Below are 20302 nucleotides of genomic sequence, written 5' to 3' on the forward strand. Positions count from 1 at the left end.
TTGCATTCCTTGCTGCTACCCAGCGAATCAATCTTTATAAGATGAAACGCGAGATCAAAAGCTAAAAGCTCCCCTCTTGCTATGAGACAACGCCCCACATGGTTAAGGCAACCCACTCTTCTTCGAAGAAACTTCGGCTGCAGACCCTCGGCGAGCTGGAAGCAGACTGACCTCTCACACACTCCAAAGTCTCCCACGCGACCCCGTGGCAAGGAAAACCCAGAGATGAGGCTTCCGCCACCAACCTAACACCGGTGCCTTTCACACAAAGGGAGAAAACCTCTTTGCCTACCTCAAAACTACAAGGTTTGACCATTCTGTAGGATTACCTTTGATTCTTTGCAGCAGACTAAACTACTGTATAGCAAAATGAAACACACCCACATTCATTCACTCACGCATGCCAGAGAGTTCTGTATCATTGGAAAGCAAATAAAATGATAATGAAAGGGGACTACAGTACCCTTTCACAACATAACAGAAAGAACACGTACGTCGCCCGCGCAATTTGAAAAGTCACCTTACTTTTTGAACAGCCCTCGGCGGGGAGAATTGTGTTGTCAGCAGAGAAGCAGTAAAAGCAGGGTGAGTGGGTGAGGAAGGCTCACTGGACTAGTCACCGGAAGTCATCTGACTGAGAAATTCTTCTGGGGCATTTGAAGCCTTCTAAAGCTGCCCTAGTGGACTATTAGGAACGTCATTGTGGGTAGCCCGAAGGAGCAATCACAGATAAACCAAGAACAGGTGGACCCCTTGTACTCACGTGCAGGGACCGTCGAGCACTGGGCAGTGTAATTGTAAAAAAATGGCATGAAAATCAGCGGAGGGAATCAGTCGTGAGTTCCGAAATGCTGCTAGCACTCCACGAAGCACAATAACTGTGCATAAAAAGGTAAACACAGCCTATCGAAATTCTTTCGCCAAAGATTACGAGGTAAATTTCTAGAATTCGAATCAATAACAGCTGCCAACATGAGTAACTTAGAGGAAGATATTCTCGGAGTAGTGACGCAACTTACATCACTTATCAAAAGCAAGGCTTCTGCTCCAGAGCGTATACCAGTTAGCTTCCTTTCGGAGTATACCGATGCAATAGCTCCATGCTTAAGAATCATATACAACTGTCCAATCGTCGAAAGATCCGTAACCGAAGACTGAAAAGTTCCTCAGTCGCACCAATATTCAAAAAAAGTAGTAGGAGTAATGCACTAACTTACAGGTCTATATCATTAAAGTCGATATGAAGCTGGATTTTGGAACATGTATTGTATTTCAATATTACGAACTACCTCAAGGAAAATGGACTATTGAAGCACAGTCAACATGTATTTAAAAATGTCGTTTCTGTGAAACACAGCTAGCTCTCAACTCACACAAACGGTTCAGTGTTATCGACAAGGGGTTTCAAACTGATTCCGTATTTGTAAATTTCCGGAAGGCTTTTGACCTCAGAAGCAGCTTGTAATCAAATGGCGTTCTTACGGAATATAGTCTGAGATATGCGACTGCATTCGTGATTTCCTGTCAGAGAGGTCACAGTTCGTAGTAGCTCATGGAAAATAATCGAGTAAAACACAAGTGATTTCATCTACATCACATCAACATCTAAATTTATACTCCGCAAGCCACCCAACGGTGTGTGGCGGAGGGCACTTTACGTGCCACTGTCATTACCTCCCTTTCCTGTTCCAGTCGCGTATGGTTCGCGGGAAGAACGACTGCCGGAAAGCCTCCGCGCGCACTCGAATCTCTCTAATTTTACGTTCGTGATCCCCTCGGGAGGTATAAGTAGGGGGAAGTAATATATTCGATACCTCATCCAGAAATGCACCCTCTCGAAACCTGGAGAGCAAGCTACAGCGCGATGCAGAGCGCCTCTCTTGCAGAGTCTGCCACTTGAGTTTGCTAAACATCTCCGTAACGCTATCACGCTTACCAAATAACCCTGTGACGAAACGCGGCGCTCTTCTTTGGATCTTCTCTATCTCCTCCGTCAACCCGACATGGTACGGATCCCACACTGATGAGCAATACTCAAGTATAGGTCGAACGAGTGTTTCGTAAGCCACCTCCTTTGTTGATGGACTACATTTCTAAGGACTCTCCCAATGAATCTCAACCTGGTACCCGCCTTACCAACAATTAATTTTATATGATCATTTCACTTCAAATCGTTCCGCACGCACACTCCCAGATACTTTGTAGAAGTAACTGCTACCATTGTTTGTTCCGCAATCATATAATCATACTATAAAGGATCCAAGGTAGTGTTATGGGCCCTCTGCTGTTCCTCATCTATATGAACGGTTTAGGAGACAACCTGAGCAGCTGTCTTAGGTTGTTTGCAGATGATGCTGTCGTTATCGTCTAGTAAACTCACCAGAAGATCAAAACAAATTACAGAACGATTTAGAAAACATATCTTAATGGTGCAAAAATTGGCAAGTAACCCTAAATTATGGAAAGTGTAAGGTCATCCACATGATTGCTAAAAGAAATCCGTTAAACTTCGGTTGCACGATAAATCAGCCTAATATGAAGGCCGCAAAGTCAACTAAATACCTAGGAATTACAATTACAAATAAATTAAATTGGAATGAAAACGCAGAAAATGTTGTGGGCACGGCAAACAAAATGGTGCAATTTGTTGGCAGAACACTTAGAAAATGTAAGTGATCTACTAAAAGGACTGCCTACTCTACGCTTGTCCGTCCACTTTTTGGAGCATTGCTGCGCGGTCTGGGATCCCAAAGAGATAGGATTAACGGAGTACACCGTGAAAGTTTTGTATTATCGCGAAATAGGAGAAAGAGTGTCACGGACATGATACAGGATCTAGGATGGACACCATTAAAACAGAGACTTTTCTGTTGCGGAGGAATCTTTTCACGGAATTTCAATCAGCAAATTTCTCTTCCGAATGCAAAAATTCGTGAGGCCGACTTATACAGGGAGAAACGAGCATCATTGTAAAGGGAAATCAGAGGTCGCGCGGAAAGATATACACTATGTTATCAAAAGTATACGGACACCCCCAAAAACATACGTTTTTCACATTAGATGCTTTCTGCTGCCACCTATTGCCAGGTACTCCATATCAGCGACCTCAGTAGCCCTTAGACATCGTGAGAGAACAGAATGGGGCGCTCCGCGGAACTCAAGGACCTCGAACGTGATCGGATGATTGGGTGTTACGTGTGTCATACGTCTGTACGCGAGATTTCCACACTCCTAAACACTCCTAGGCCCACTGTTTCCGATGTGATAGTGAAGTGGAAACGTGAAGGGACACGGAAATCACAAAAGCGTACAGGCCGACCTCGTCTGTAGACAGACAGAGACCGCCGACAGTTGAAGGGGGTCGTAATTTGTAATAGGCAGAGATCTGTCCAGAGCATCACACAGGAATTCCAAACTGCATCAGGATCCACTGCAAGTAGTATGAAAGTTAGGCGGGAGGTGAGAAAACTTGAATTTCATGGTCGAGCGGCTGCTCATAAGCCACACATCACGTCCGTAAGCGCTAAACGACGCCTCGCTTGGTGTAGGGAGCGTAAATATTGGTCGATTGAACATTGGGAAAACGTTGTCTGGAGTGATGGCGAATCACGGTACACAATATGGCGGTCCGATACCAGGGTGTGGGTATGGCGATTGCCTGGTGAACGTCATCTGCCATCTTGTGTAGTGCCAACAGTAAAATTCGGAGGCGGTGGTGTTTTTGTGTGGTCATGTTTCTCATGGAGGGTGCTTGCACCCCTTGTTGTTTTGCGTGGCACTATCACAGCACAGGCCTACATTGATGTTTTAGACTCCTTCTTGCGTCCCACTGTTGAAGAGCAGTTCGGGGATGGTGATTGCATCTTTCCACACGATCGAGCACCAGTTCATAATGGACGGCCTTTGGCAGAGTGATTACACGACAATAACATCCCTGTAATAGACTGACCTGCTCGTAGTCCTGGCCTGAACCCTATAGAACACTTTCGAGATGTTTTAGAAGGCAGAAATTTTGTGCCAGGCCTCACCGACTGACATCGATATCTCTCCTCAGTGCAGCACTCCGTGAAGAATGGGCTGCTATTCCCCAAGAAAACTTCCAGCACCTGATTGAACGTATGCCTGTGAGAGTGGAAGCTTCCATCAAGGCTAAGGGTGGGCCAAAACCATACTGAACTCCAGCATTACCGATGGAGGGTGTCAAAAACTTGGAAGTCATTTTCAGACAGGTGTCCGGATACTTTTGTTCGTTTTTTCCGTGAACTGTTAAAGAGTAGCATAGTAGAGAACAGTATCCATGTACATGTAGATATAGGTGTACAAAAGGAATTGATCAGAGCGGTCGAGCAGCCCCAATTACGCCAAACGTCTTTTTAGTCAGCACACTGCGACGCTTGAGGCGGTGTGAAGATGAAGGCTCTGGACCCGCGGACGACTGGAAGCGAATGATTTGAGGTGATAAGTCACGCTAAGTCTTGTGGCGACACAGTTGAGTGGTTTATGTTGGGGGAATCCCTGGAGAACATTCGGAGGCCATTATTTTTAGTATCAGCATGACTGTTCACTCTGCATAAAGCAACATTTGTGAAGCATTACTTTGTGGAAAATAACGTTCCTGAAATAGACCAAGCTGCTCAGGGTCCCGTCTTGTGGGAACGACTGTATGGTAATGAGAACGTCCAGGAACCCAGCGACCAACCTTCTAGATTTTTGGCTCTCGAGGAAGAATAGTCTGCCACGCTACTTATTTATTTATTTACACGTCAAGCTCCGTAGGACCACATTGAGGAGCAAATCTCCAAGGTCATGGAACGTGTCAGTACATGAAACTACAACATAAAAGTAATAACAGATTAAAATAAGATGTTTATAACCCATAAAACGTCAATCCATAAGTTTAAGTAAACGCAGTCAACAATAGAACAAGAATCAGCTTAATTTTTCATGGAAATCCTAGACAGAATAGAAGGTGTGTCCCATGATGAATCTCTCCATTTTCGATTTGAAAGCACGTGGATTACTGCTAAGATTTTTGACTTCTTGTGGTAACTTATTAAAATGGATGAAGCAGTATACCGCACACCTTCTTGCACAAGACTTAAGAAAGTCCGATCGAAATGCAGGTTGGATTTCTGCCGAATATTAACTGAGGGAAAGCTGCTTATTCTTGGAAATATGCTGATACTGCTAACAAGAAATGACAGTAAAGAATATATATATTGAGAGGCCCAGACTCGAGAAAAGGGGTCGACAAGATGTTCGGAAACTTACACCACTTATTGCCCGAAACGCACGTTTCTGAGCCAAAAATATCTTTCTAAGATGGGAAGAGTTACCCCAAAATATAATACCATACGACATAAGTGAATGAAAATAAGCGTACTAGACTAATTTTCGTGTCGAGCCATCATTTACTTCAGATACCTTTCGAATGTTAAAAATGGCTGCATTAAGTCTTTGTACAAGATCCTGAACGTGGGATTTCCACGACAGTTTACTATCTATCTAAACACCTTGAAATTTGAACTGTTCAGTTTCACTTATCATATGCCCATTCTGTGAAATTAAAACGTCAGGTTTTGTTGATTCGTGTATTAGAAACTGTAAAAATCGATTCTTAGTGTGATTTAGTGTTAGTTTATTTTCTAGAAGCCGTGATCTGATATCATGAACTGCACTATTTGAAACCGAGTCAATGTTGCACACTGCATCCTTTACTATTAAGCTAGAGTCTTCAGCGAACAGAAAATTTTTAGAGTTTTACCTTAAAACTAATGGCAAATCATTTATATAAATAAGGACCAGGAGTGGCCCCAACACGGATCCCTGGGGCACACTCCATTTGACCATACCCTACTCAGACCCCACATCACAGCGATTCTCAGGACTGTGAAAAATGACCTTTTGCTGTGTGTTGTTAAAGTAAGAGGTGAACCAATTGTGAGATACTCCCTGTATTCCGTAATGGTCCATCTTCTGGAGCAATATTTGGTGATCAACACAATCAAACGCGTTAGTTAAATCAAAAAATATGCTTAGCATTTGAAAACTTTTCTTTAACCCATCCAGTACCTCACAGAGAAAAGAGAATATAGCAGTTCCAGTTGTTAAGCGACTTCTAAAGCCGAGCTGTACATTTGATAGCATATCGTGTGATATAAGATGTCCAATTCTCCTTACATACACAGAATTTTAATAACCACAGCGAACACTGATAGCATAGAAATAGGTCTAAAATTGTCTACATTATAGATTTCTCCTTTTTCATAAAGCGGCTTTACTACTGAGTACTTCAATCTTTCAGGAAACTGACAATTCCGAAAGGAAAAATTACAAAACTGGCTAAGTACAGGGCTAACATGTGCAGCACATACTTTAATATAGTGCTAGGCATTCCAACATATCCATTGCACATACGTTCAGACAGTTCACTGAAAGCGTCCCCAGGAGAGTTCAAGGCATCATAAACGCGGATGGCAGAGAGACCCCATATTAATGACCACTAACATGTGTCGCAGTACATTTGACCAGATAGTGTATATAAGGAACTACATCTCCTGGCTTCCCCTGTTTCTCGTACCTGGATTACCGCACTTGACGTTTGGACAGGTGTGGCGGCAGCGTGGTTACATATATGAAAGAGAACACCGATCCTGCCCTTATTCCTGGAACAGGATTTGGCGCTTCCTCTGTGAAAACCATCAGATTTCGTCTCGACCTCGAGAGAATGAAATCGTCTACAATTTGAATGCACGGGAAATATGTGTTGCATGTTTTTATTCTTCTTACTACGTTACGCCATCTCGACGTCTTCCTCATCTTGGGTGTAAGGAATTAAAAATTTTAGATACCTAACTTATGATATCAATTGAAAGTTACCTTTACTATTAGAGGTGGCCCATTTTGTCATTGACTGTATACAATAACGTTCTTTGGTACATTAACTTTTGATAAATATTTTTGATTACATGGAATTGATTTTCTATTGGAATGCAAATGTCTGGAATAGGAATAATTCGATGTCAAATATTTAATTTTATATTAACAAATGGATATAAAAGGAAAAAGGAAAAGGAAACTGCGAAACAGAACTTATTAGTCTCTCCCTCCCTGGGAAAAAGCAGTGTGTGACATATCTTGACAATCTACAATTATAAGTTGTGTGTTACAAACTTTAAATAGTATTTACATTACAAATTAAAAGATGTTTACTCAGTACTGTCCAGCCAACACCAGCTCAGCTACAGTTATTTTAAAATCAAAATAAATAGTTACAATCCCAAGAAAGTTTTTTTTGTGGGGTTACCGGTTTCGGTCTGTTGTAGACCATTTTCAGATCTCACATCATGATGGTAGATCGCAGCCGTTGACGGAGTAGGCACAACGACTCCACGAATCTGACTGCTCAGCAGCAGTTAGCGTTCGTGCAGTCGTAGGGACCGCTCCTTTAACAGCCACCATCTACCATCACGGTGTGAGGTCTGAAGATGGTCTACAACAGGCCGAAACCGCTAACCTCACAAAACAAAACACTTTCTTGCTGTCACGACTGTTCATTTTCATTTTTTAAGTAATAATGAAACCGCTGTGCTCCAAGAGATATGTTCTCAAAAATTAGTTTTATGAAAGTTGACCACGAATGAAGGTTTATTTCGATGGACAACTCGACGGCTGCATGTATTACGCGCTGGCCAGTACCCTTCACGTAGCAGCAGCAGACTGAGGACACTGGAGACAGACGGCATCAGATTGAGGCCGCCTCTGGCGACACCGTTATTAGTCTGTGTAGGTGACCGGGTCCGCGGCCGTCACACAGTTGTCCACTCACCGAGGGCTCTGCAAGAAAAGGGCCGCGGCAGGGATCGCGCACGCGGCCCCGTGGCCCAGTTGCCTCTGGTTGCAGACTTGCGGCGACTTTTCGCGGCGTCCACGGCTGCGCAACCCGCCTGCAGGTGGCACCATTGCGCAACCGGGGACACCAGCCCACCGACCCGTCCTGCTTGCGCCCGCCTCCCTGTGTTTACCTACAGTGCCTACGCGAGACGCTTTCTCTGCTTACCTGCAGGCGGCCGTGGGGTCCCTTGCGGAAGAGGCAGCTCACCATGCACTGCAAGAAAAGAAAGACACGAGTTTCAGAAACGTACACCATCTCCACAACAGACGACCAGAGCAGCGGCTGGGATAAAGATTTTCCCAACGCAATAAGAGCAACTTCTGGTAATCCCATCAACGTTAATCGATATACAGGTTGTTACAAAAAGGTACGGCCAAACTTCCAGGAAACATTCCTCACACACAAAGAAAGAAAATATGTTATCTGGACATGCGTCCTGAAACGCTTACTTTTCATGTTAGAGCTCATTTTGTTACTTATCTTCAAATCACATTAATCGTGGAAACACACAGCAACACAACGTAACAGCGTGACTTCAAACACTTTGTTACAGGAAATGTTCAAAATGTCCTCCGTTAGCGAGGATACATGCATCCACCCTCCGTCGCATGGAATCCCTGATGCGCTGATGCAGCCCTGGAGAATGGCGTACTGTATGACAGCCGTCCCCAATACGAGCACGAAGAAAATGATTCAAATGGCTCTGAGCACTATAGGACTTAACAGCTATGGTCATCAGTCCCCTAGAACTTAGAACTACTTAAACCTAACTAACCTAAGGACATCACACAACACCCAGTCATTACGTGGCAGAGAAAATCCCTAACCCCGCCGGGAATCGAACCCGGGAACCTGGTCGCGGGAAGTGAGAACGCTACCGCACGACCACGAGCTGCGGACTCGAGCACGAAGAGTGTCTACATTTGGTACCGGGGTTTCGTAGACAAGAGCTTTCAAATGCCCCCATAAATGAAAGTCAAGAGGGTTGAGGTCAGGAGAGCGTGGAGGACTTGGAATTGGTCCGCCTCTACCAATCCATCGGTCACCGAATCTGTTGTTGAGAAGAGTACGAACACTTCGACTGAAATGTGCAGGAGCTCCATCGTGCATGAACCACATGTTGTGTCGTACTTGTAGAGGCACACGTTCTAGCAGCACAAGTAGAGTATCCCGTATGAAATCATGATAATGTGCTCCATTGAGCGTAGGTGTAAGAACATGAGGCCCAATCAAGACATCACCAACAATGCCTGCCCAAACGTTCACAGAAAATCTGTGTTGATGACATGATTGCACAACTGCGTGCGGATTCTCGTCAGCCCACACATGATGAATGTGAAAATTTACAATTTGATCACGTTGGAATTAAGCCTCATCCGTAAAGAGAACATTTGCATTGAAATGAGGATTGAAAACATTGATTGATGAACCATACGCAGAAGTGTACCCGTGGAGGCCAGTTAGCTGCTGATTGTGCCTGCATACGCTGTACACGATACGGAAACAATTGGTTCTCGCGTAGCACTCTCCATACAGTGACGCGGTCAACCTTACGTTGTAGAGCAGCAACTTCTCTAACGCTGACATTAAGGTTATCGTCAACTGTACGAAGAATTGTCTCGCCCTTTGCAGGTGTCCTCGTCGTTATAGGTGTTCCCCAGTCGCGAGTCATAGGCTGGAATGTTCGGTGCTCCCTCGGACGCCGATCAATTGGTTCGAACGTCTTCTTGTCGTGTCACCTTCGTTCTGGAAATCTGTCTCGATACAAAAGTACCGCGCCACGGCTATTTCCCCGTGCTAATCCATGCATCAAATGGGCATCTGCCAACTCCGCATTTGTAAACATTGCACTGACTGCAAAACCACGTTCCTGATGAACACTAACCTGTTGATGCTACGTACTGATGCGCTTGCTGCTAGTACTGTATAGCAATGAGTCGCATGTCAACACAAGCACCGAAGTCAACATTACCTTCCTTCAATTGGGCCAACTGGCGGTGAATCGAGGAAGTACAGTACATACTGACGAAACTAAAATGAGCTCTAACATGTAAATTAAGCTTTTCCGGACACATGTCCACATAACATATTTTCTTTATTTGTATGTGAGGAATGTTTCCTGAAAGTTTGGCCGTACCTTTTTGTAACACCCTGTATACCTGCAACAGTATGCTTACTAATACAGGGTGTTTCAAAAATCACCGGTATATTTGAAACGGCAATAAAAACTAAACGAGCAGCGATAGACATACACCGTTTGTTGCAATATGCTTGGGACAACAGTACATTTTCAGGCAGACAAACTTTCGAAATTACAGTAGTCACAATTTTCAACAACAGATGGCGCTGCGGTCTGGGAAACTCTATAGTACGATATTTTCCACATATCCACCATGCGTAGCAATAATATGGCGTAGTCTCTGAATGAAATTACCCGAAACCTTTGACAACGTGTCTGGCGGAATGGCTTCACATGCAGATGAGATGTACTGCTTCAGCTGTTCAGTTGTTTCTGGATTCTGGCGGTACACCTGGTCTTTCAAGTGTCCCCACAGAAAGAAGTCACAGGGGTTCATGGCTGGCGAATAGGGAGGCCAATCCACGCCGCCTCCTGTATGTTTCGGATAACCCAAAGAAATCACACGATCATCGAAATATTCATTCAGGAAATTAAAGACGTCGGCCGTGCGATGTGGCCGGGCACCATCTTGCATAAACCACGAGGTGTTCGCAGTGTCGTCTAAGGCAGTTTGTACCGCCACAAATTCACGAAGAATGTCCAGATAGCGTGATGCAGTAATCGTTTCGGATCTGAAAAATGGGCCAATGATTCCTTTGGAAGAAATGGCGGCCCAGACCAGTACTTTTTGAGGATGCAGGGACGATGGGACTCCAACATGGGGCTTTTCGGTTCCCCATATGCGCCAGTTCTGTTTATTGACGAAGCCGTCCAGGTAAAAATAAGCTTCGTCAGTAAACCAAATGTTGCCCACATGCATATCGCCGTCATCAATCCTGTGCACTATATCGTTAGCGAATGTCTCTCGTGCAGCAATGGTAGCGGCGCTGAGGGGTTGCCGCGTTTGAATTTTGTATGGATAGAGGTGTAAACTCTGGCGCATGAGACGATACGTGGACGTTGGCGTCATTTGGACCGCAGCTGCAACACGGCGAACGGAAACCCGAGGCCGCTGTTGGATCACCTGCTGCACTAGCTGCGCGTTGCCCTCTGTGGTTGCCGCACGTGGTCGCCCTACCTTTCCAGCACGTTCATCCGTCACGTTCCCAGTCCGTTGAAATTTTTCAAACAGATCCTTTATTGTATCGCTTTCCGGTCCTTTGGTTACATTAAACCTCCGTTGAAAACTTCGTCTTGTTGCAACAACACTGTGTTCTAGGCACTGGAATTCCAACACCAGAAAAATCCTCTGTTCTAAGGAATAAACCATGTTGTCTACAGCACACTTGCACGTTGTGAACAGCACACGGTTACAGCAGAAAGACGACGTACAGAATGGCGCACCCACAGACTGCGTTGTCTTCGATATCTTTCACATCACTTGCAGCGCCATCTGTTGTTGAAAATTGTAACTACTGTAATTTCGAAAGTTTGTCCGCCTGAAAATGTACTGTTGTCCCAAGCATATTGCAACAAACGGTGTATTTCTATCGCTGCTCGTTTAGTTTTTATTGCCGTTTCAAATATACCGGTCATTTTTGAAACACTCTGTATGTTCAACAAAGCCGTGCATAAAAACGGTACTTTTCGGCCCTCACATCTCCGGTTTTATTAATGATAGAAAGTTAGGGTCAAGTGTTTTGGATAGCGCTTGGGTTAGGGACCATTTCTATGCCCAACAGCAAATGGAGCTAATCGGTTGATTCTTTTTGCATTTCATGCGGTCTACTGTGTGCTTGATAGGACTGATGGAGGCACCATTAGTTCAAATAGCCCGAAATTAAGCCCATGGAACACTTATGTGGCATAGTGGAGAAAACCGTTCGTGAACCAACTCCTGCACCTGCAACACTTTCGCAATAATAGACTGCTATAGATTCAGCATGGCTCAGTGTTTCTGCAGGGGACTTCCAGCGAGTTATTGAGCACATACCACGTCGAGCTGCTGTACTAAGCCGTGTAAAAAGAGGTCCGACACCTTATTACGTGGTATCGGATGACTTATGCCATCTCAGTGTATGTTGTCCCCGTGACAATATTCTGGTCGTTGTTGTACTCTGAACTACTCACAACATCTCCTGTTACTGATCAAAAGACAAACGGTGTGAGGTGTATTCGTCTGTTTACAACTCCATTGCATATTTCTACGCTGGGGACCAATTATTAATCTTTGCATTAAGAAATGATGGTCTTCATTTTATATTTTGCAAGTAAAATCCGTAATCCTAGTCTACCAGACGGTGCTCTCGTTTCTGCAGGTACCTCCAGAGGACCACATAGCAGATTTTGTTACCCACGAAATCAGCAGTACATCAGTGTACCTCTCCCGACATCACGTAAGCACTCATTTTGTTTGCTATCCGCCTTTAGAAAATGCGCCGAAGTATTTCCTAGAGTCCATAATAATGATATGAATGACAACCCCCTATTATCTAGATCTCGAGTATATCTCTCGAACAAGAACACATGTGTCAAATATGATGACAAGCACACAGAAAAGGTTGAGCTGGTTAAATTCTTAATATGTTTGGTTGGGGGGGGGGGGGGTGAGGGGGAGATACAAAAGAACTGCTGAAACCACTAGACAAATCTTCATTTGCATTTCGGCTTCTGTCAGACTTAGGTGATATAAAAAGAAAGAAAGCTAAAATAAGTCACTTAATTTCGTTCAATAGTGTCATACAGGACCATTATTTGACGGTAACTCATCAAGGTAAGCTTGTAATACGAACCATTTTCTTAGTAGTCTCAAGAACGTCGAGCAGAGGATCATTAATGGAGGTGCGGATACTAACTACAGCTTCCCATATTAACTTTGTCATAAGTAATATGTCTCCTCTTCAGATCAATAGCTTAGTGCATGGAATCAATAATAGAAACAAAAATTACCTTCATAAAGATAAAAAATCTCTTAATTTTTTCCACAAATGCGTATGATATTCAGCAACACAAATATTCAATAACTTGGCAGCAGCAGAGAAAAGTGTAGCTACTAATAAGAGGAACAAAAAGGGTTTACTGGTGGTCAGCTCCTTTTACACCAATCACGAATTTCTTAATAGTATTGCCTGATGTACTTTATTCACGTAAGTATTATCGAAAATCTTTTAGCACATCTTCAGTGCAGTAGTGTGACCATTGAAGTACGTGTTATAAACTGAGTTTCTGTGTAATGATGTGAGGCTGAAGTAGACTACAATTCTGTGTATTGCATATTTACGTGTATTGTGGCCAGTTTGCTATTGCCAGTTAAATGAAAAATTTCCAGATCATTTTGCAATCCATTTAACTTTGAGTATTTATAATCAACATTATTATATCTCCTATATGGTATAAATGCACTAAAAAAAAAAAAAAAGCACCACGAAGGAACTGTCCGAATAGAAAGAAAATCGGTAGATGTGACGTACATATATACAAAGAAATGATTGAAACTTCGGAAGAATGGGATGATTTATGCATGAGGAAGAGCTTCACAAATTCAGCAAGTCAATAACGCGGTGGTCCCCCTCTGGTTCTTGTTGTTGTTGTAGTGATCTTCAGTCAGAAGAGTGGTTTGATGTTAGTGTCCGTGTTATCCTATCCTGTGCAAACCTTTTCATCTCGTAGTGCAACCTAAATCCTTTTGAATCCGCTTAGTGTATTCATCAGTTGGTCTCCCTCTACTATTTTTAACCTCCGTGCTTCGCTCCAATACTAAATTAGTGAACCCTTGAAGCCTCAGAACGTGTCCTATAAACCGATCCCTTCTTAGTCAAGTTGTGCGACAAATTCCTCTTTTCCCCAATTCTGTTCCGAACCTCCACATTAGTTACGTGATCTACCCATCTAATCTTCAGCATTTCTCCCCAATTCTATTCCGTACCTCCACATTAGTTACGTGATTTACCCATCAAATCTTCAGCATTCTTCTGTAGCACCACATTTCGAAAGCTTCTGTTCTCTTCTTGTCCAAACTATTTACCGTCCACGTTTCACTTCCATATATGGTTACACTTTATATTAAAACTTTCAGAAAAGACTTCCTGACACTTAAATCTATACTCGATGTCAACAAATTTCTCTTCTTCAGAAATGCTTTTCTGGCCATTACCAGTCTATATATTATATCCTCTCCACTTCGACCATCATCAGTTATGTTTCTGCCCAAGTAGAAAAACTCATCTACTACTTAAAGTGTCTCATTTCCTAATCTAATTCCATCAGCATTACGTGATTTAATTCGACTACATTCCACCATACTCTTTTTTCTTTTGTTGGTGTTCGTCTTACCAGTATATCCCCCTTTCAAGACACTGTCCATTCCGTTCAACTGCTCTTCGTAGTCCTTTGCTGTCACTGACAGACTTACAATGCCATCGGCAAATCTCGAGGTTTTCATTTCGTCTCTCTGGACTTTAATTCCTACTTCAATTTCTTTTGTTTCCTTTACTGGTTGCTAAATACACAGACTGAGCATCATCGAAGATAGGCTAAAACCCTGTTTCACTCCCTTCTCAACCGCTGCTTCCCTTTCATGCCTCTCGACTCTTATAACTGAAATCTACTTTCTGTACAAATCGTAAAAAGTCTTTCGCTCCCGTTTTTTAATTTTTTTTTTTTTGAAATCTCATTTTGTTCGCTTTTGTTCGTTGCGTCTGTTGGGGGCGAACGTCGTAAGACATCCGTTTAAGTTCGTTGAAGATCTATTAACCCAGTTTTTTTTTATTACAGGGGCGCGTAACCCCATGACCGAACACGCTGAGCTACCGTGCCGGCCCCTGTAGTTGACCCCTGCATCCCGTAGAATTTGAGAGAGAGTATTCCAGTCAACACTGTCAAAAGCCTTTTCTAAGTCTACAAATTCTAGAAACGTTGGTTTGCTTTTCCTTAACCTATCTTCTATGAGAAGTGGAACTGTCTGTATTCCCTTACGTGTACCTGTATTTCGCAGGAAACCAAACTGATCATCACCGAAGTCGGCGTCTACCAGGTTTTTTATTCTTCGGTAAAGAATTCATGTCAGTATTTTGCAGCCGTAACTTACTAAACTGATAGTTCGGCAGTTTCCACACCTGTCAGTACCTACTTTCTTTGGAATTGGAATTATTACATTCTTCTTCAAGTCTGACGGTATTTCATCTGTGTCATACATCTGGTATTCATTTATTTATTTACACGTCTAGTTCCGTAGGGCCAAATTGAGGAGAAAATCTCCAAGGTCATTTAACGTGTTAGTTCATGAAATTACAAAATAAAAGTAATAACACATAAAATGAAATGTTTATGTACCAAAAGAAAAGTCAAGCCATAAGTTTAAGTAAACACAATCAACAATGTGACATATGAATCAGCTTAATTTTTCAAGGGACTCGTCAACAGAATAGAAGGAGAGACTCATGAGTGAACTCTTCAGTTTCGATTTGAAAGCGCTTGGAGTACTGCTAATATTTTTTAACTCTTGTGGTAGCTATTTAAAATGGATGCAGCAGTGTACTGCACACCTTTCTGTACAAGAGTTAAGGAAGCGATCCGAATGTAGATTGGATTTTTGCCTAGTATTAACTGAGTGAAACTGCTAATTCTTTAGAATAAGCTGATATTGTTAGCAAGAAACGACAGTAAAGTATGTATGTATTGAGCGGCCAATGTCAGAATACCCAGACTAGCGAACAGGGGTCGACAAGAGGTTCGCGAACTTACACCACTTATTGGCCGAACCGCCCGTTTCTGAGCCAAAAGTAGCCTTTGAGAATGGGAAGAGTTACCCCAAAATATAATACCATACGACATAAGCGAATGAAAGTAAGCAAAGCAGACTAATTTTCGTGTCGAATGATGATTTACTTCAGATACCGTTCGAATAGTTAAAATGGCAGCATTAAGTCTCTGAACATGATCCTAAATGTGGTCTTCTCACGACAGTTCACTATCTATCTGATCACCTAAAAATTCGAATTGTTCAGTTTCACTAACCATATGGCCATTCTGTGAAATTAAAACTTCGGATTTTGTTGAATTGTGGGTTAGAAATTGTAAAAACTGTGTCGTACTGTGAGCATTAGTTCATTTTCTACAAGACATGAACTCATGTCATGAATTGCACTATTTGAAACAGAGCCAATGTTGCACACTACATCCTTTACTACCAGGCTAGTGTTATCAGCAAACAGAATTATTTTAGAATTACCTGCAACACGAGAGGGCATATTATTTATATAAATAAGGAAGAGCAGTGGCCCGAACACTGCTCCCTGGGGCACCCCTATTTGACCGTACACCACTCAGACCGGAAGCGCAGCTGACGGAAGAGTTTTGTCATGGATGGCTCTCCCAAGGCTATCGGTAGGTCTAGCGGAAATGGTCATTATGCAAGCAGTTATTCGGCTCGGAATTGACTTAAAGACTTGGTGGATGTCGTTCTGAGTGATATCATGCCATGTCCTGTCCGCCTCCAGAGAGGTCTGTTCTGCTCATCAGAAGTCAGTTCAAAGTGTGAGTCATCACTGAAGACAATTCTGCTCCAAATAATGCGATTCCTGGCCAGAGACATGTCCGGAGACGCCAAGACAGCGTTGGGACACCAACCTGACTGTCGCTGACCATACGGCCAGACAAGCGGAAGCGACGGTCTTCGGTGACATATCATTCTATAGAAGGATCTGTTCGGTCGTCATCCACTTTACAGCTCAGTACATCGACGATTTTCTACGCCCTGTTTTGCTGCCTCTCACGGTAAACCATCTGGGCTTGCTTTTCAGCAAGATAATGCCCCACCCCACACGGCAAGAATTTCTACTGCTTTTCTTCGTGGTTGCTAAACCCTGCCTTGGCCGACAAGGTCGCCGTCTGTCTCCCCAGTTGAGAACGTTTGGAGCATTATGGGCAGGGACCTCCTACCAGCTTTGAATCTTGAGGATCTAACGTACCAGCTAGAAAGAAGTTAGCACTACATACCACAGAAGGACATCGAACAACTCTGTCAATCAATGCCAAGCCGAATAAATGATTGCGTAAGTGCCAGAGGTGGACCAATTCGATGTTGACTATTTCACTTTGTGGCGCTCATTCTCTTGAATAAATCTTCCAGTTTTTCTAAATTTGTAATCATTTGTTTGTCTGTACATTTACATCATGTCTATCGATTTTCATCCAATTTAGATAATTCCTTCTTGGCGCGTTTCTTTTTCTTTTCTTAGGGTGTATATTATGAATTCTTGAGGATCTCCTCAACTTCAATCTATAGCGCAAATCGAATGAACAGCGAAAGGTAAGGTTCATATTGCCGATGCCGCTTTTCCTTTTTCAAATGCTGAAAGTAGCTGATGCATAAAAACACAAACTGTGTACTTCTGTACGTCCGTCGTGCAGGAGGCTGTACTCGAACCTTTCTTCGCTGATGACCTCGATGTTGAGCGCCCATAACCCCCCCCCCCCCCCCCCCCGAACCTTTCTTCCGTACTTGTTTCGTAGACAAAATTGGTTCCCTTTAGACAGTAATTGCAATTAGTTATACAAGAATGTGTTGTATTCAAAGTTTCTTGGTAATTTATTTATGTACTCTTGTTTCTGAATCACATAAATACAAGCTCGAAGTATTTACGTTGCTACAGCGTTATACACACACCTAATGAAAGCCGTAAACGGCTTTACAGGGAAGCTGATACAGATTGCACTAAACCAATGAGAAGAACGATTTTATTAGAAAAGAGTTGCTTGTATTCATTTAGAACACGTTATATTTATATGTGTGCCCTTCATACTGACGCTTTCGTTGCACTACGGAGTGCGGTATGACTGTGTTCCCTTTTGAGCTCATTCGCAGTCAAATAGCCTTTCAGAATTTCCCAGTAGGTACTCCACCTAATCAGGGAGAGTTATATGTTCATTATATTTTAGCTTGCAGAGAAGCGCTGTATTTCGTCGAAAAACGGGAGGTTAAGTAGCAGACAAATGCGAGCAATTAACGACGCCATTAAGTTACTTGAAGCAGGTAGCAGAGTCAAGTTTTACTGTTAGACTGAAACTTTCGATGAAGTTTAATCCGCTTTGGATTTTCCTGCAGCCTCACCGTAAATTAGCGAGTAATGAGCACAGGAGAAGGTCGTAAGCTAGAGAGATGGGGGCATTCCGGTTTTGCAAACCATTTGCGGATTACAGCTCCGATGCGAAAGTCTTGAGCAGTTTTGAACTTGAGGCTCTCGCTACAAATATCTCGACGTTTGTATAGTGTCTCAGGATTAAAAGTACCTAAATGAGAAGCCGTTAACTCGAATAAGACAGACAGAAAAAAAATCAGATAAACCCTACACACCAATGTATGATAGCAATCACTTTCTCCTTCTTGAAAACTGTGCTAGAAATAAATCTCATAAAAATCGCTGCAGGTCCATAAATGACTTCAGTGGCTTTTAGATTCAAATTGATCGACTTACTGCCCTTAGATTCAGTTATAATCTTTAACATCACGTAACTGTACCTAAGGACGGTATTTTGTCGCAGGAGAAGCAAGTCTTACTGTTTTATTATTTTATGCAGAAAACATTTTAGATAATGTTTTATGTAATTGTCATGACCAGTTTCAGCTGGATCAGGGCATCTTCAGATTTACAACTAAAAAAACTAAAATACTGGACTGGTGATACCGTCGCTGTCAGCTGTGTGCATCGCAACACCTCAGAAGACACAAAATGCTCCGCAATAATAACAGTATGGCAGAGACTTGGCTTTACCGTTACAATAAAATGGCAGCGCCATATCATATTCTAATTTATGTTTTCTTTTATTTACTAGTGTCTTGATCGCGTCTGGTATACAGTGTGAGTAAACCGCCCCTATAAATGGGTTTTATGCAACCTGCAACGCCTTAAAAACCACTCGCTATATTTTCCTTTCTCTCGCTCACTATGTGCAAACTACTAGCCCTACAGAAAAAAATGAACAGGTCGTCTTTGTACGACATTTCCAGATACTAAAGAAAAACTCTTTTGATCGTCACTTTTTTTACATTTTTGTTGAATAATTCGAAAAGTATGGCCTCTAGAGAAAACGTATCCCAGTTCGAAACTCAAATACATTAAATTTCCTACAAAAACTTCGTGTTCGTTCTTTCTGAAGAACTAACAGCATGTAGCGAGTGAGAGGGAATGAAAACCTTGCTCGTGATATATGAAAGCGTTGTGGGTTGCATAAAACCCATAGGTAGGGGCAGTTGAATCAGGATGTATATACAAGATATAGCAAAGGTGATATTACATTTTCAGTTGGCTACACTGCTGAGATGCAGACGATCTCGCACTGTCTACCGCGTGTGATCGGTACCACATAGTATCCCATTCAGTCCAAAATGGAACATTGGCAAGTACAGGGGCGTAATGAAGCAGTGGATTAGTTGTCATGTGTACAGCGTTGGAGCTGTCCGCCACGCAGTACACCTTGAACGAGAGTGCCATTTTCGTGTTCCACAAAGAAGAACCATATCCAGGAGGGTAAAACAGTGGCGTGGGACGGGTTCTGAAAACTGTGTGAAGCACAAGGGTCCTGAAATGACTGTCAGAACGCCGGAAAATATCCCATGAGTTCGAGCAGTTCTGCAACAAAGCCCTCAGCGATCTGTCGAACGCCATTCCAGAACACTATCAAATCCGCGCACCGCTCTGCAGAGTATATTATTGTGAAAAAGTATTTAAAATTTCAGCCTTATAAGCTGCAATTGGCTCACCAGTTACGGCCGGGAGCAAACGGGAGTAGGCGTTATTTCTGCAGAACGTTACTGGGCGGAATTGACTAGGATGACGTTTTTCTGAAACATTTTTTGCTGTCTTATAAAGCAAACTTCCGTCGGAATGGGCTTTTCAATAATCAAAACTTGCGATATTTCACGGGCGCAAACCCGCAGAACATTCATGAGAAGATCTAGGGTAGCTCAAAGTGCTACGTTATATGGCATGCTGCTGAACACTCCGTTGGAATCGTTGGGTCGCTATTTTTTTTTTTTTATTAAAGGAGAAAAAGACAACTGCTGGCGACCACTTAGTGTTAACTGCGAGCCTTATGTGATCGTAACAGTTTCTTCATTCCACAGCTGCAGGGATATTGCCGTCTGAACGGGATCTATTTTCAGCATGATTGGACTACAGCCTATATGGCCCGTAATTGAGTCACTACTATGAGGCGCAAATTTCTTCATCGATTACTCTCAGATTTTTGAGCTATTCCATGGCCAGCGGGGTCAGCTCATGTTTCGGCTC

The 20302-nt window shown here is 42.9% G+C and overlaps 1 protein-coding gene across 1 annotated transcript in view; it reads right to left on the reverse strand.

The window, feature by feature from the left end:
* The window catches only part of LOC126191271 (general odorant-binding protein 70), a 143873-nt gene that overhangs the window by 39786 nt on the left and 83785 nt on the right, over positions 1 to 20302 (reverse strand). Inside the window, exon 4 of the mRNA XM_049932080.1 lies at positions 8060 to 8107. Within this exon, the coding sequence (XP_049788037.1) occupies positions 8060 to 8107 (48 nt within the window). The remainder of the gene's footprint in view (positions 1 to 8059; positions 8108 to 20302) is intronic.

This window comes from Schistocerca cancellata, chromosome 6 (assembly GCF_023864275.1).
Source record: "Schistocerca cancellata isolate TAMUIC-IGC-003103 chromosome 6, iqSchCanc2.1, whole genome shotgun sequence".
Taxonomy (NCBI): domain Eukaryota; kingdom Metazoa; phylum Arthropoda; class Insecta; order Orthoptera; family Acrididae; genus Schistocerca; species Schistocerca cancellata.